Source organism: Acomys russatus, chromosome 19 (genome assembly GCF_903995435.1).
Source record: "Acomys russatus chromosome 19, mAcoRus1.1, whole genome shotgun sequence".
Lineage (NCBI taxonomy): Eukaryota > Metazoa > Chordata > Mammalia > Rodentia > Muridae > Acomys > Acomys russatus.
The window spans coordinates 23928861-23946183 of NC_067155.1; the positions used below are offsets into that span (position 1 = coordinate 23928861).

The 17323-nt window shown below is 45.4% G+C and overlaps 1 protein-coding gene across 1 annotated transcript in view; it reads right to left on the reverse strand.

Annotated features, from left to right (window-relative positions):
- Nucleotides 1–1844: 1844 nt before the first annotated feature.
- Kl (klotho) overlaps nt 1845–17323 on the reverse strand; it is a 36173-nt gene continuing 20694 nt past the window's right edge. The window contains exons 2-5 of the mRNA XM_051162828.1: nt 11188–11698; nt 9595–9863; nt 4352–5453; nt 1845–2274 (exon numbers count right to left, since the gene is read on the reverse strand). Of these exons, the coding sequence (XP_051018785.1) occupies nt 1940–2274; nt 4352–5453; nt 9595–9863; nt 11188–11698 (2217 nt within the window). The 3' untranslated portion in view covers nt 1845–1939. The remainder of the gene's footprint in view (nt 2275–4351; nt 5454–9594; nt 9864–11187; nt 11699–17323) is intronic.

A 17323-nucleotide genomic window follows, 5' to 3' on the forward strand; every position in this document is an offset into this window, starting at 1 on the left:
GGACCAGAGAGGTGGGGCTGTTGTCGTTGGCTGGTTGGTTGGCGGTGGGCTGCTGCCGGCTACACACGTAGCAAACGCTGCTACACACGTAGCAAACGCCACTACACACGTAGCAAACCCCGGCTGCACACATGACTATGGTAGCAGGAAAAGACGCACAAGGATTGCTTACAATGCTTCAAGAAACAGAATTACTTCTTTCTATACTCAAGGAGTAAGGGTAAATGATGCAGCAAGAAAATTCGTTTTAAATGATATTTATTATTGAACTAATTAATCGGAAATTGGCCAAACACATAAAACAGTTTTGAGCTATTCAGACAATATTCTGCATATCTTTTAAATTTTTGCTCCTGAAGACTAATGACAGAGAAATTATTTAATGAAAATGAATAAAGAAGAGGTATGCCTATATATAACATGATCTGGCTGCATAAAATACAGCACATTGGAACTGTCAGTGGGGTCTCTGTATTATGTTATAGGTTGTTTTTCTTTACATATAGTTTTCATCTCTTAAATTTTTACAATTAATATATATTACTCTGTAATCAAGAAAAATAGACATAAAATAAACTATTGATTCTATGCATTTGATTCCAATAAGAAGTCCAGATATATATAAAAAATACCACAGCAAAAGCTGATCATTCGTGAGGGAAACCATACTGCATTGCAAGGTGAAGTATAAGAGAAAAATGAGTTATGCATTGTGACGCTGTGTTAGCAAGGGTAGCTGTGCCTGCTATGACTGATGATCTGTCACCGGCTTATCCATAAGATCACTCAGGTGTCGCGCAGAGACGTCCCCATGAGACAGTCGGTAGCATAGCTGGTGTAGAAGCTCAGAGAGGGTCTACTTCAGGAGCACAGAGCGCGTCCCAGCGACCATGAAGCTGACTTCCAGTGTGTCCCCACTAGATTGCCCTCCATCTACTAGAAAGTTTGAAAACCATCGCATCAAAGCTGTGACAGCAAGGCCTGCGGAACGCAGCAGAGACACCTTCACAGGCTGAGTGAGAGTTCACCATGGCATTCATTCCAAGCTCTGCTCAGAGCTAAAAGGATCTTCAGTGAAATCACTCATGTTGCTCATTAAAAAAAAAAAGAAAAGAAAAGAAAAGAAAAGCCTTCCTCTGTCCTTCCTAGAGACACTGCAGTGCGTTTCATTTCACAGTCAGTTTCCACTTCCAAAGAGGCCAGCAGCTCATGGCTCGTCTTTTTTTATTTTTTATTTTGCAAACATTTATCAAAAAAAAAAAAAAAAAAAAACTCCAAGGTGCAGGCCCTCAAAGGAGAGCCAGTAAGAGAAAGCCCTCAAACATCTGGGGTTTAGGGTGCACCTAAAAAAACATTCACAAAATATAGATCTCCATAATGTGCTCTCTAAGTATATCAATAAATTAATATTAACAGCATTTGATAGAAATAGTGCATGTGAAAGGATTGTTCTAGCCCAGGACCCTTTGGCCATCTCTCCTAGACGCCCTTCCATCTTTGCCTTGTGAAACCGGATCAGGTAAAGTCACCGCAAAGTGGTCGAGAAGGCAATTGAGAGATCATGACTTCCAAAAGCACGTGAATTTAAAAACGGGCATAGATACACAAGCTCCCAACGTTGTTTTTCAAACTTCTTTCTGTTTAGCACTGTTGTGACTGCCATGTTCTGTGCCTTCCGTATGGGGTCACTGTAGAAACTGCGGTGACTATGGTAACGTCATTACCCCTAAAGCGAGCTGAGTCAGACACTATTCACCATGCCGACATTTCACAGTCACCAATACCTGTCTCAGAGCTTCTGCCATCTGAGACGAAAGGGTTTTATAGAATCCAGATGGGTGGAATGTGGCCTCCCCACATGGAGAAGGGCAAATGGCTGACAGCTGGCGGTGCGTGTGCAACAATCCTGAAACAAGGGGCCAGGAAGCTATAAGCCACTCTACTTATAACTTCTGCCTTTCTTAGAGTAGTAAAAAATAAGAGAGAGAGAAATAATACAAACAACAACAAGAAATGCGATGAAGACCAGCAAAGACTTCCGGGTTTGAAAAAAGCCACATTCGGTGCACACGGTGTACTCTTCTGGACAAAACCTGCCCAGGGTTTCAGCACCCAGGAAGCCATTGTTGTCAACAATTTTCCTATAATGTTTCATAGATGGTTTGGGTTCGAACTGATTCGCAGCGTATCTGTAAAAGCCAAACTTTGGAGCTGAGCGATCATTAAGCGAATACGCGAAGTAGCCACAAAGGTTGATGCCGTCCAACACATAGGCTAGAAAAGCAAAAAGGCAGGAGACAACTTACTGAAATATTTTATGCACAGATCAGCCTTCTTATTACTTGGTGGATAATGAAAAACCGTGATGCCGTGCGATGAGACTTCACACTCGTCAGATCTCACTAGTAAAGATTTTACACCAGAACAAATAGGCAAATAAAAGACAGTGTGGAAACACTACACAGTTGGTTCTGCACAGTCAAACCTAGGCTGGCTTTATTTTTAGTATACCAAGCAGTAAAGTTGGCTGTGTGGGCAGCTGCAGCATTCACAGTAGGTATGAGATGTCCATCAACAGATGAAAGGATAAAGAAATGAGCACATGCACCGGGTGAGGGTTTGTTCAACTGCGAAGAACGAAAGGATGCCATTCACAGGAAAATGATCCAACCGGAGACCATCTTGTTAAGCAAAATAAACGAGACTCAGAGAAGTATTGCACATTTTCTCTTATGGCTCATCTCTCTCTCTCTCTCTCTCTCTCTCTCTCTCTCTCTCTCTCTCTCTCTCACACACACACACACACACACACACACACACACACACACATACACATACATACACACACATAAACACACATACATACATACACACATATACACACATACACACATACATACACATAGATACATATACACACATACATACATACATACACACACACGGGAATGGAAGTAACTACAGGATAATGAGTGCTGAGAAAGAGATCTAAATCGAGGAGATGGGAGAACAAGAGAAGGTAATGGAGGAGAGAAAGGAACAAGCAAGAGCAATTTCCTTACACATGCAGACTACACACACACACACACACACCCCAGTACTCTGACCCTGCAATCTTTCTGCCCTGTCTTTTGAGATTGCCCTCAGCCTTAGGTATAGGAGTTCCAATGTATTACTTGAGGGTTTGAGCACCCCATAATCATTCATTCTAGACACGACAGGAAAGCGGGACCCATGAAAGCTCAACAATATGGCTGCTTAAACAAGACCCTCACAGCAACACCACTAGATGACACGCCAACCTGGACGGGAGAAATCTCACCAGGCCCCTCCCCTAGAAAAAGAGCTACAGGCAATCAGCGGCTGCTGGGGGGAGAATCAGTCTTCTCGGGGTGCTAGCCCCCTGATAGGTCATCCAAGTCCAAGCGGTCATCCTTACATACACGAACAACCCAGCAACACAATGTGGACTTGTTAGGGGTGGGTGTGTGCGTGTGTGTGCGACAATAAACAAAGAAGAAGTCGCAGGATTTGAGGGGGACACAGAAGGAGTTAGAAGGGGAAAGGGAGGGGCAGATACAAACACAGTACTCACATACGAAATTCTCAGCCGAAGGGGGGGGGGGTGCGGGGGCGGGCAGAGAGGTGGCCCGGCGGTTAAGAGCACTGAGTAATCTTCCAGAGGGCCCCAGGAAGCCACATGGCAGCTCACAACTGTCTGTAACTCCAACTGACACCCTCACATACACACACATGTAGGCAAAACACCAATGCACAAAAATAAATAAATAAATAAATATATTATTAAAAAAAAAAAAAGACATTATCAACCAAAACAAACAATTAAAGAAGTTTAAATGTGACAAGAATGCCTAGGATAGTCTTCAAGGAGGAGGGGGTCTATCAAGAGATGGGGAGGGGACAGGGATGGGCAGGGAGAAGTGAACCAAAGCGCTCTACAATGACATCACCCACATGAACAAAATCTCATACAGAACTCTGACATTTTGTATGCTCACACACACGCACAAACTCCAATTAATTAAAAAATAGAGGGGAAAAAAACCACTTTAAAGAAAAGCTAAAAGGAGAGAAAGGAAGGAAAGAAGGAAGAAAAAGAAAGACAGACGTGGCGTCCTCTGAGGCAGAGGACAAGAAGCTAGGCTTTGACTACTTCAGGGCGGTGCTAAGGACTCCGGCCTCTACTTTCTGCGCTTTTCACCACAGGGGAAGACTGCGGTGTTGAGCTGTACTGAAGGATAGCCGGTGTTTCCCTCTCACACGCTCTGATGGTGATGACATTTCTGGGCTTGAGGATATGTGTGTGGGGGAGGGAGGGGGGGCGTCTCACCTTTCAGGGCCTCGTTTATGTAATTTTTAATATAATACATCCTCAATGCGTCTTGTTCGGCATGGGGGTCGTCATCTATGCCATTGGCTGTCACGTACATGGGGAGGTCTCCGTACTTGAACCTTAGCCAGTTGAGTGCTTTGCGCAGCCCCCAAGGCACCACAGCCACCTGACTGGGAGAGTTGAGCCACGTGATGTCAGTCATCTCCTGCACTTCCAGATAATCATTGTATTTCAACGGATCCTCCTTTTCCCAGTCTACAAGGATGGTGGTGTAATGGCTCAACGCCAGGAAGTCAAAGGAGCCCTGGATTAGCTTTTTTTCATCTTCGGTGAAATAAGGCAAAAGGAAATTGTTTTTTTGGTTCAGCCAGTCTCTCATCACACGTGGATAATCTCCGGAGCCGAAAATAGGCTCTGCCAGCCAGCCGATATCAAATTCCAAAACTCTCTCGGCCACTTCTTTGTCCTTTTCAGAGAAAGGGCAGGCTGGTTCTATCCAGTCGGCTTGCAAGGCAATGGATATTTTGCCTTTCTGAGCTGCCCTAAACTTGTCATTGTACAGGCGCCAAGCCAGGGCGTGAGCTTTCAGGAGGTGGTGCCCCGCACGGTAGGTCATGTTCCGTGTGTTTGGCTCGTTCAGGGTAATCCAGAACTTGACCCGGTGGCCCAGCTCCTTAAAGCATAGGTTTGCATAGTCTGCAAATGCCAGGGCGGTGTGGGGGTTCTCCCAGGCCCCGTGTTTGGCCAGAGCATGTGGCAGGCCTTGGTGCGGGGCTGCTGGGTGCCACAGGGCCACCACCGGAGTGATGTTGGCATGCACCAGCTCACTGATCACACAGTGGTAGAAGTGCAGAACCGTGCGGTTCACTTGGGTCTGGTTACCCAGAGGCAAAATCAAGGCCCAGTCCAGGGAGAAGCGAAAGTGGGTGACTCGCATTTCTCGAAGTAAGGCTATCTGAGGCCGGATAGCGGAGAAATCAACACAGGAGGGTTTTCTCTTCTTGGCTACAACCCCGTCCACTTTAATAAGCCTCTTGCTGCGATGCACATCCCACAAGTAGACGTTCGGGTCAGTAAACTGAGAGAGTGTGGTGTCCACCTACAAAGAACCAAGCGACTATAAAATATCAGCCGACCTGAAAATTTCAGGCATACCTTCCACAGTTCTAGTAAGCAAGACGTGCACGATTAGGCACACTTCCAGTCGAATGCTTAAACTGTTTTTCACGAGAAAGAAAATATTCTCCTTTCAAAAACCGCTAATTCAAACTCTTAGATTAAGATTTCTTTAAAATCTGAATTTTGTCATTTCTGATTACAGACACTAGTGATTTCTATACACAGTGTGTAGAATACAAACAGAGAATTTTTAAAAATCTTTTTATTTCAATAAAAAAAATGTATGTAGCCCAGGCTGTTCTCTCCTATCTCAGCCTCTTGAATGCTGAGATGACAGATATGTCCCCCTGCAATTAGTAGGGATGTTTTGCTTTTGATGTAAGAAGCCACTAATAGCATAACACTATGCTTTCTTTCTTGCTTTCTTTCTTTCTTTCTTTCTTTTTTTTCCGAGACAGGGTCTCTTTATGTAGCTTTGGCTGTCCTGGACTCACTTTGTAGACCAGGCTGGCCTCGAACTCACAGCGACCTGCCTGCCTCTGCTGGGATCAATGGCGTGTACCACCATACCCAGTGCTTTATTTCATTTTTAAAGGTGTATTTAATTTTGTTTTATGTGTACGGGGGGGGGGGTTGTCTATATGTGTGTATGCACATTACATATGTTCAGTGCCCATAAAATCCAGAAGAAGGCATCAGATCCCCTGAAACTGGAATTACAGATGGCTGTGAGCCACCTTGTGGATCCTGGGAATCAAATCTGCGTCCTCTCACGAGTATTCAGTGCTTTTAACCACTGAGCCATCTTTCCGGCTCTATGACTGTTTTTAAGTAAAAGAAAACAATTTTGTTAAAAAAGAATAGGAAAGGAAGATTTGCTCATGAGTGGTTTAAAGTCAGAAAACAAAGGGTGATGTGTTGTAATTCTGCCTGTTAAAATTAGGGTTCATATTGAGGCTTTTTCTGGTGTCGAATATGTGCACTGCTGCCTTTTGGTGCTTGAGAGAGAAGGAAAAAGCTTGGAGAACACAGTTGGGTGGTGGCGGCACACGCCTTTAATCCCAGCACGCAGAAAGCAGAGGCCGACCATCTTTGAGTTCTACAGGAGTTCCAGGACAGCCAAGGCTGCAAGCCTGCACGAAGAAACCCTGTCTCCAAAACAAAACAACCAAAAACAAAACACCAAACAAAAATAAACAAAAGACTCAACCACAACAATAGAAAACCAAAACCCCTAAACCCCAAAACTTAGATAATATGGTGTGATGATTAAAAAGTCTGAGATAGTGTGCAAAGAAGCAGTATTGTCGTTGACTCTGTGTGTGGGGAGGGTCAACCTGTGGTTTTGGGTTTTGAGTTCTCTGAATTATTTTTCTGTAGCAGCATTAACACCACCTCTTCCCAGCCCTGAAATGTGTAAACCTCCAAAATGAAAAGTCTCTAGGAAAAACAGGCCAAGGGAAAACCCACCGGACACTGGCAAGCCAAGCTGGGCTTTGCTTGGAAATCTGTGAGGAACTGTGCCTTCATATGACCTGCCTATAAAAGCAGGGGGTCTTGGGTCTCTGGCCCAGGTTTTGTCAGGTGTAAGCATGTTGTTCGCCGAGGGGCAGGGCAAGTGCTGTGTTTATAAAGGAGAGCAGTTTAAAAACTAAAAAAGGGTCTGAAGGAAACTGCCTTTCTGGGGACTGGACCCACGGCTCATCCACGCACATTTCCAAAGCTGAGGGAATTCGTCGGGTGTTCCTTTCCACCACCGAACACGCCCAAATAGGTCAAGGTCTCAGCTTCACAAGAGAAAATATTCACTGTGTACTCTTTGGAGGTTCAAGTCTAGAGGCAGCTCTTTTGGATTATTCTAGTTCAACTCGGAATGGACCAAATTCATAACTTTTCTCCCAGAATCATCCCAGAATACCAGTTCCTATTTAGTCTAAGTAAGAAGAAGTATGAAGGGCCGTGCTAATTGTGTGGGTGGTGGGATCAGTTCTCCAAAATATGGGATACTTAGAAGTGAGTGCGCAGGCCAAAGGCCATCTAATCTACAGTAGTTTGTTACCTTGGGTTTTACTAAAACATAAAAATAGACCTTTGATGAAGGGCGGGTACAAAACATGTATCTAGTTTGTTATTGATAAAAATTTATCCTCACAGGGCAGACAACAATGAAGAGGATGTGAGATTTGGGGGTATGGGAAGGTGTAGATGGGTCTGGAAGAAGTTAGGGGACCCTAGGAGGTAAATAGCATCAAAGTACGCTTTATGGAATTCTCAGAGAATTAATAAAAATATTCCTTAAAAAAAAAATCACTTCTTGAGCCAGGCCTTTAATCCCAGCACTCAGGAGACAGAGGCAGGCAGATCTCTGTGAGTTCCAAGCCAGCCTGGTCTACAAAGTGAGTCCAGGACAGTCAGGCTACACAGAGAAACCCTGTCTCAAAAAAAAATCACCTCTAGAGACATTAATAGACATTGTAGAAGTGCTGGGCACTGCTCATCATAATGATATGCAGCTTGTACTGAGACCAAAAAAAAAAGACATTTTGACTTTGACAGTCAGACATTTGTCTCAAGAGGAGCACTGGTAACTTAATGGAGAGCCAGCCATATGGGCAGAGAGAAGCAACTAGGTGGCTGTAGCCTGTTGCCATCAGGGTGTGTCCAGAGTGCTCACAACCACAGCAGGGTTGAGAGTGGCTTTTGTGTTTGTTGGGGCCACAGAGGACAGAGAGGGCCCTGAACAGTAGCAAGACAGAACCCCAAGTGGTGGATCTCAAAAGACAGTACAACCTGAGAGAGGGTTTGGGGGCTAATGCATGGCCGACTCAGATTAGATTCTGACACAGCTGTAAGAGCTGGGATGTGTGTCGGGGGGTTGGGGCATGACTCAGTAACACTGGCTAACAGATACAAGATGAAGAGGCGGCAAAAACAGTTGCTTCAAGATTTTTTTGGGAGGCTGGAGAGTTGCCTCAGAGGTTAAGAGCACTGTCTGCTCTTCAAAAGGTCCTAAGTTCAATTCCCAGAAACCACATAGTGGCTCACAACCATCTATAATGAGATCTGATGCCCTCTTCTGGAGTGCAAGCATACATGCAGGCAAAATATTGTATATATAATAAATAAATCCTTTTTTTTTTTTAAGTAAAAAAAGAACTGTCATTGAGGGGAAAAAAAAAAAAAAAAAGATTTTGTTTTTGTTTTTGTTTTTTCGAGACAGGGTTTCTCTGTGTAGCCTTGGCTGTCCTGGACTTGCATTGTAGACCAGGCTGGTCTCAAACTCACAGGGATCCACCTGCCTCTGCCTCTCGAGTGCTGGGATTAAAGGTGTGCACCACCACTGCCCAGCTCAAGAGTATTTTTAAAAAAGACTTCTCTCCCCTGCCTATTCACTGCCATGATTTGGGTTCTGACTGGGGTTGTTCTTGTCTTTCAAGAGCATAAACTCTGCACTTGCTCAGGATTTACTAAGTCCCGAAGTGAAGACGCTACGCTTCCCCGGGGAACAGGGTGAGAGCAAGGTGGCTTTCTCACATGACCCTGCTCCGATGCAGTCTGATCCTTCTCCAAACACAGAAGACTGGACTTGAAGTCACTTGTCAGACTCCAGCTGCTCTGAGCGATCGATCGTGTGCGTGGGCCTCCAGCGCAAGCACAAGACTAGCAGGGACCTCTCCAGAGGTAAAGAAATGGAACAAAGACCAGGGACCATGTAGTCTACTCCTGGCTCTAACGAAGGTAAGATGAGAGAAATTGGGAGACACATTTATCTTCTTCCTCTCTCTACAACATCCCAGTTTCTGTCACCTTGGAGCCTACCTAAGCTTCATGTTAGAGTCTGACAAGTTCGGATCGGACGTTCCTGGTGGCCTGGTCCTGGGGGAGAGGGGACATGAGGCAGGAAGGAAAGCCACACTGCGTGGAAGGGTGCTGGCATGGCTGTCCACTGCTCTCCAGACATCCTCACGGTGCTAGCCAGCATCCCATCAATTCTAGCAAGCCTGAGAGAAATGAGTTAAAGAGCCAAGGCTGATTTGGGCTCATGGCTTTGGACCCTCCTGGTCCATAATCTGTGGGCCTTGCTGTTTTGGGAGCTGCAGTGAGCTGGCACGCTGACTTACTTGAATGTGGTTGTCAACAACTCCCCAAGCAAAGTCACAGGGGAACGTCCCCTCTAGGGGCTGGTTCTCAGGTACAGGAGGGAAGCCGTTGCTCTCTATCAGCTTTTGGTAGAGCAAGGCCGAGGACTTTGGCACCAGGTCCTTGTCCTGACTCAGAAAGTCCACATAGAAGAGTCCACGTCGGATGCTGTAGCCCCTGTGCCACTCGAAACCATCCATGAGGGACCATGCGGTGTAACCAATGACGTCGACCCCATCCAGCCTGATGGCTGCAGAAGGAAGAGAGAGGACAAGAGCAGTGTCATCCTCCACTGGGCTTTGTGTGACTCACGAGCATTCGAAGGGGTTTTCCACTTAAAGAGACAAGGCAAGAGGCTGGAGAGATGGCTCAGTGGTCAGAGCACCGGCTGCTCTTCCAGAGGACCCAGGTGTGGTTTCCAGCACCAACATGGTGGCTCACAACTTTATCTCCAGTCCCAGGGGATCCAACACCCTCTTCTGGTCTCTGTAGGCACTGCATGCATGTGGTACACACACACACACACACACACACACACACACATACACACACACACACACACACACACACACACACACGCAGGCACACACTTACATGGATAAAACACAAATAAGTTAAAATCTCAAAAAAAGAAAAGAACAAAACAAGTCAGGTCTAATGCTTCTTGTTTGGTAAACAATTTTTCTCTTGTTCACAGAAGGCTCTCATCTACCAATCAAGGCCTTCATGGACAGTCTCTCATTCCCAGGTGGGCTGGGATGACTTGTTCTTCCTAACCTGGGCAGTTAGCATTGTGACATATGTCTTCTGTTTTCCTGTGCTGTGGATGGAACCAAGGGCCTTGGGTACCAGGCAGGTACTCTACCCAAGACCCACTTCCCCAGTCTTTGAAACTCAACTTCTCCAGATCATATGAGATTCCCCTTGCTTTAAAAAGCACTTCACTGTTGAAGGAAGGAGCTATTCATGGTTATAAAGGATCAACATAGATTGTATAAATGTATAGAAAAAATTTAAGGAATAAAAAAAATTTTAAAGCATTTTATTCAGCTAAAACAAATGAACTAGTACAGAGAGCTAGATAGCCTGAGATTTGTTTATATTATATTATATTATGTTATATTTATTATATTATATTATAATGTAGATGAGAAATTGTGAGTCAACTAACTTCAAACATTAATCCTGTTTTGTTGTTTTATCAACAAATTATCAAAGTTTCTATTATGGAACTTTGAAAATTAATTTAAGTTTCTAAACAGCCCAAATGAGAGAGGCATTACCTAAATACATCCTCCTTACTGTCCAAATTATCTACATGGTGACAAAAATTATACATCCACATTTTGAAAATAATCTTATGTGAGGTGTGTGTGTGTGTATATGTGTGTGTGTGTGGTGTGTATGATGTGTATAGATGATGTGTGTGTGTGCGCGCATGTGGTGTGTGATATGTGGTTTGTGGTGCATGTGTGTGTATGATGTGTGTGCATGACATGGTGTGTATGGTGTGTGTGTGTGTGTGTGTGTGTGTGTGGTTTGGCAGGAAATGGGCATCTTACTTGAAAGCCTACCTTTTAAGGTTTCCATTATGAACTTCTTGAGGTAATACATGTATTTGGCATCATCTCTTTTGGTGGTCCCTGAGACAAACCAACCATTTTCCACAATAAATATTTGAGGGTGGTTATATTCCAGATCTATCCAAGACAGAAGTTGCCTCAGGCTGGGAGACTCCAGTTGGCGGAACTTCATGTAAGGGTCTAGCAGTTGAAAGCTCAAGGTTGGTCCAAAGGAAAGAGCAAAGAAGTCGGCAGTTCCCCTAATGAAGGCCTTCTCGGACTCAGTGAAGTCAGGCAGAAGAGACGAGAGGTTGGCCTTCATACTCTCAGGATAGTCGCCATTGAGAAATACGGGTTTGGCAAACCAGCCTAGCACAAAGTCAAGAGACTTCTGGCACTCTCTGATGTTGTGGTCAGTCATTCGTCTTGGACTAATCCAGTGGGAGCCTAGGGCGATGGACACCCGGCCTCCCTGAGTGGGTCGGAACGAGGTGTTGTAGAGATGCCAGGTTTTGGCATGAGCCTACGGAGAGAAAAGCCTGATGAGTTTCTCCCTGACTTTGAGGAGTAGTGACATTTACTGGATCCCCAGCCCCACCGGTGCCTGGTTTCCATTAGGCCTAGCACAGTGATAACCCACAACTCAACAATCAGCTAGAGCCAACAAATTATTTCAAGGAAGGGCACCCTGCAGAGAGCTGCCGCCATGACTGGAGAGATTGCCAGTGTGTTTTAGCAGCCAATGGAAAATATGTAAATCTGTTGTATTGCGTGGATAGTTATGATTCACATTGGAAAAATTAATAAAAAAAGAATTTTTTAGGATAGCTTACAGGTAAGTTATCTTTGGATTATATACTTTTTAATTAATGGGCTTGATACAAAAAATAAAATCTCCCGTCTGTGGCCATACCAGGAATTTCTAAATAGGATTATATGTTTTATCCAAAGGGGCTGGGGGTTTCCAAACAGATTCTAGTTGTTGGAGTTAAACGCACTGTTCTTCATTCAACTCACATTGCCAAAAACTCTAACACTTGATCTCACAACCTCTGTTTCCCCCGTGGATCAGCACAAGAAATTGAAGGATGAACCTCAGTCTCTTGGCCCACCATCCAGAGCGCTGAGACCACACTGGCTCCTTGAAGTGCAAGGGACAAGCCAGGAGAGCAGGAGACAGGTAAATACAGCTGCAAGGACAGGGGCCGCTAAGACTCACACAGCCAAGTGTGCTTCCAGAAAACGCTACTCCCACTTGCTGCTCCATTCTGTGTCGTTTCCAGAATGACTGATTCAATTTTCTGGTCACTTTGTGAGCCAGAGGACCGTCTGCTCAGCACTCTAAATATCCTTTTCATTTGCCCCAAATATTTGTCTGGTTTGTCTCAGCTTGGGCATCCAAGAGTGGTCTCCTTGCCCACCATCCAAGTTCAGCAAGTTCAGTGAAGTCAGTTTGCTTACGTCGTCTCTCATGCTGCCTTTTTTTTTTTTTTTTTTTTTTTTTTTTTTTTGGTTTTTCGAGACAGGGTTTCTCTGTGTAGCCTTGGCTGTCCTGGACTCCCTTTGTAGACCAGGCTGGCCTCGAACTCAGGTTGATCCACCTGCCTCTGCCTCCCAAGTGCTGGGATTAAAGGCATGTGCCACCACGCCCGGCACCATGCTGCCTTTCTTAAACAACATGCTTCATTTCACCGAGTGCAGTACTTCATGATCTGAAGCAGCTGTTTATAGACGAAGGAAAACATAAAAACTAAACTGTTGACCAAGGCAACAGTGGTTTTTGTCTGTCTGTCTGGATCCCTCCTTACGGCTGCTGGCTGGCTTGACCACCTTTGCCACCGCCACACTTTCCCTTCCTCTGCTGTTGACTGGAAACCTCGTGGTAATTTGAGAGGAAGCCGGAAGTAGGCTGTATTCATCCTCAGGAATCCAACCTCAGGAGTTGAGACAGGAAGTTCCTACCTTGGTCCAGTTTGTGACCTTTGAACATGAGTGCCCTGACTCTAATAGGCACCAACCAGAGGCGGAACTTGAAGAGTTTCTGAGGAGCACAGGACAGAATCGCCACAGAGTCCAGGTCTGTCTGGGCTGTAGAGTGAAGTCTGTTTTCCAAACCATTACAAAGCAGGAGACAGAGGGAGGGAGGGAGGGAGAGAGGGAGGGAGGGAGAGAGGGAGGGAGGGAGAGAGGGAGGGAGGGAGCCCACGCTGAAGTTATAGCTCAGTAGTAGAATGCCTACTAGTGCATGAAAGGCTTTAATCTGATAAACAAACAAACAAAACATCAAAGGGGGGAAAAAATGAACCACCCTCTTATGTAACAATAGAGATTGCTCTAAAAGATGTCATCCAGAGCAAAAGAACAAAGACAGGAAGGGTACTCACATAGAGTCTGACGCCATCTGTAAGCCTTCCAGGCCAGTGTCTAATGACAAGAAGCAGAGCGAGGCTGCTTGAGGAGAGTGAGCACTGTGAGGAGGTTTATATGATAGCGGGCGGGTCCTGCCTCTACAGGCGGCTCGTCACACCGATGGCCTTTGTCTTAGTTTGCTTCTCTGCTGCAGTGACAAAACCCCAACCAAAGCATCTCAGGAAGGAAAGGGGCTCTTTGGCTCTCAGGTTACCGTCCATGACTGAGGCGAGCCAAAGCAGGAACCTGGAGGCAGGAACTGGAGCCTTCTGGCTAGCTTTGGATGGAGCGCAGGCCCATCCACCCAGCGATGGAGCTGCCCATCATGCACTGGGCTCTCTTACATCAGTGAAGAAGTGCCACCCAGACATGTCCACAGGTTGATGGGATGCAGGCAGTCCCCCAGCTGAGGTTCCCTCCACCCAGGGGTGGCAAATTGACAAACAACATTAGCCATCACTCTTGGAGTAGACGAAACTCATCAGACTGTGTGGGAAAATACCAAAGACGTATAGAGAAACAGGTTGTGAGAGCATATTACAGTCTTAGAAATACACAGAGCTGTAAATTATCTAGGATTGAGGTGACAAGAAACACCGATTTTCTCTGAAACATAAATTTAACTCTGCAACTATAGGGGTAATTTATTATGTTTCTTTTTTTTTTTTTTTTTTTTTTTTTTTTTTTTTTTTAATCTGTTACCTTGTTTTTGATTACAAGAGTTAAGACTTACTCATTTGTACACAAATCTTATACTCTGCTATTTTGTCAAGAGATTTAAAAAAGAAATCCTCTTCTCATGGAGCTTTTATCCCACGGAGGTGGAGAGGGATGGAGAGAGAAGGGCTAGGAGGTGGCAGGTTGGGGGTGGGGACAGCAGTTAGACAGGAAGGGCTGGCCGAAGGGTGGTTTGAGGAGAGATGTTAGGTACAGCAAGGCTGCCAGTCAGAGTTGACCAATGTTTGTATTTATTTTTATTTTTATTTATTTATTTATTTTGGTTTTTTGAGACAGGGTTTCTCTGTGTAGCCTTGGCTGTCTTGGACTCTCTTTGTAGACCAGGCTGGCCTCGAACTCACAGAGATCAGCCTGTCTCTACCTCCCGAGTGCTGGGATTACAGGCATAAGCCATCACGCCCCACTTGAGTTGTATGAGGGTACAGATTCCAACGGTTCTAATTCGTCACCGTCTTTCATCTACTTAAACAGGGACGGTGATGACACCTTTCATTCCTGTCCCTATCGGGGCTAAAAGAGTGGATGCTGGTTGAATGTGCCCCCGCCTCAAAACCCTAACTCTGAAATGCTTCAAAAGTCAACATTCATTGAGACCCAATACAGCCACCACACGTGAGAAAGCCGCCCGGGCCCTCACTCCAGGGCTCTCAGCAAAAATGCAGGTGACCTGGAAAAACTGGCCGGTACTAGCTTTTGCCTGAAGAAATATGCTGCACACAACACACACGTGAATTTTGTGTTGACTTGGGTCCCACCCCGAAGACATCGCGTTACGTATGTGAAAGTGTCACCAAGTCCAGGATCTGAGAAGGCTTCTGGCACGTGGAGGAGAGGCTTACTCGGTCTTTCCATAGATGGTAGCAAATCTAGAAAACACAATGTGTATATCCTTCCACCGTGGTAATGTCATTGGATGACTGGACGTGCGGTGCAGACTGGGAAGGCAACAGGGAGCCAAGAGACTGGTAAGGCGGCTGCTGCAATGATGATGGTGCCAGGCAAACGGCAGCTTGGACCACTGGTCCAGGTGACATATGATGACGGACCAAGAGACAAGTGGCCAGGCGTAAGCTGTCACCGATGGTGGACCAGTGTAGTTTCCTGATGCACTAGATGCTACTGTGTGGGATGTAAGAGGGGAAACGGATCATGGACGACAGGGAAAGCCCCAAGTCAAGACGACCAAATTCTCTTCAAGTCATAATGCACTGTCTCATGGAGGATGCCTGGCAGGAAGCCGGGCATGTGAAGCTAAAGCAGTTAGCATTCTGCTTACCTGCCTGTGATGTCACTGCTGACCTGCCACGGGGCGTGGCCCTACCCAGGGCCATACAAAAGGACAAACTCACCTACTGAGCATGCTCTCTCTCTCTCTCTCCTCTCTCTCTCCTCTCTCCTCCCTCTCCTCTCTCTCTCTCCTCTCTCCTCTCCCCTCTCTCTTCTCTCCTCTCTCTCTCTCTCTCTCTCTTTGTCTCTTCTCCGTTCTCTCTCTCGTCTCTCTGTCTCTTCTCTGTCTCTCTGTCTTTCTGTCTCTCTCTGTCTCTCTGTGTCTCTGTCTCTCTCTCTCTCTCAGGTACCCCTCTTCTTTCTCTCCCCATGCTCATTTAATAAATTTCTCCACATAATATCTATTCCTTGGCATCTTACTTTTAGTTATTAAAAAAAAGTCGCAGATGACGCTAGCCCTCACTCAAACATATCTCAGGGGCCGGACTCAATAGGTCACTTTGTTTAAAAAAAAAAAAAAAGATTAAAATGAAATAATTCTTAGAAGATTAGTTTAATCCTATGAATGTTAATTTAAAACCTTAATTAAATTAACTGAGACCAACAGTGAAAGAATTAAGATGCAGCCCATAAAAAGAAAATATTTCAGATGCCCTCGTGTGTCACTCTATGCCCAAGAGCAGTGATGTAAGGTCCCAGGGGTGAACTTCTTAAAAGGACAAAGGACTGAAACATCTTAAGGGAAAATAGAGGGGTTTTTGTTTTTCATGTTTGCTTTCTCTTCCTTTTTGGCATCCTTCATCTCAACTCTAAGAACAATGACAGGTCTGAGGACTTTCTCAAGGTCACTGCTGTGTCAAGCTGTCATGCAGCCTGCTGATCGGCCTAATTCCCATGTTTACAGACCAAATTATCCTCTTATTTGTATCAGCACAATTTTGTGGATTATAAACTGAAGTTCCCAAACAGAATTTCAATAAGTCTCCCACAAAACAGTCATCTAGTGATTTTCCCACAATAGCTTTCTATATTTTCCATCCACAAAACAGCCAGCCGTCTCCACACAGAGTCCCTTAAAAGGTGAACAGAGCCTAACCTGACACTAAGGTAGACAAATAGAATAGACTAACGGCCACTGGGATGCCTTGCCTTTAGTGAGGACTGCTGTGTGCATGTGTGCGTGCATGTGTGCATGCACATGTGCGCACGCACGGGCCTGTCTACCTCTGCTATCAGCCCGCAGGCACTTTCTAGCTTGTGTTTTGAGGCAGTGTCTGTCATTAGGCTATGGTGGCTGGACCAGTGGGCCCAGGGACCAGCCGTCTCCATCTCTTCAGTGCTGGGATTACAAGAGCACGGCACTGTGCCTTTTTGTTTCCCAACATAGGTTCTATAGGCCAAGCTAAAGCAAGCACCTTACTGACTACGGCATCACCCAGCCCTCTACTTAGGACTCTGTTTAGTCATTTCTTTCTGCTGCTACGATAAAGACACCAGGACCAAAAGCAATTTGGGGGGAGGAAAGAGTGTGTTTGACTTACATATCCCTATCACAGTCCATCACCGAGGGATGCCAAGAGAGAGACACTAACTGAATTGTACTTAGCTACAGATAATCGTGTAGAGTGCTAGCTAACTCATGGCACCATGTGGAAAAGAACTGTGATAAACCAAAGCAACATGTGGGGAAAAGGGTTTGTTTTTAGCTTATACGTCAGGTCATATTCCGTCCATCACAGGGGAAGTCGGGTAGGTAACTCAAGCAGGAACTGAA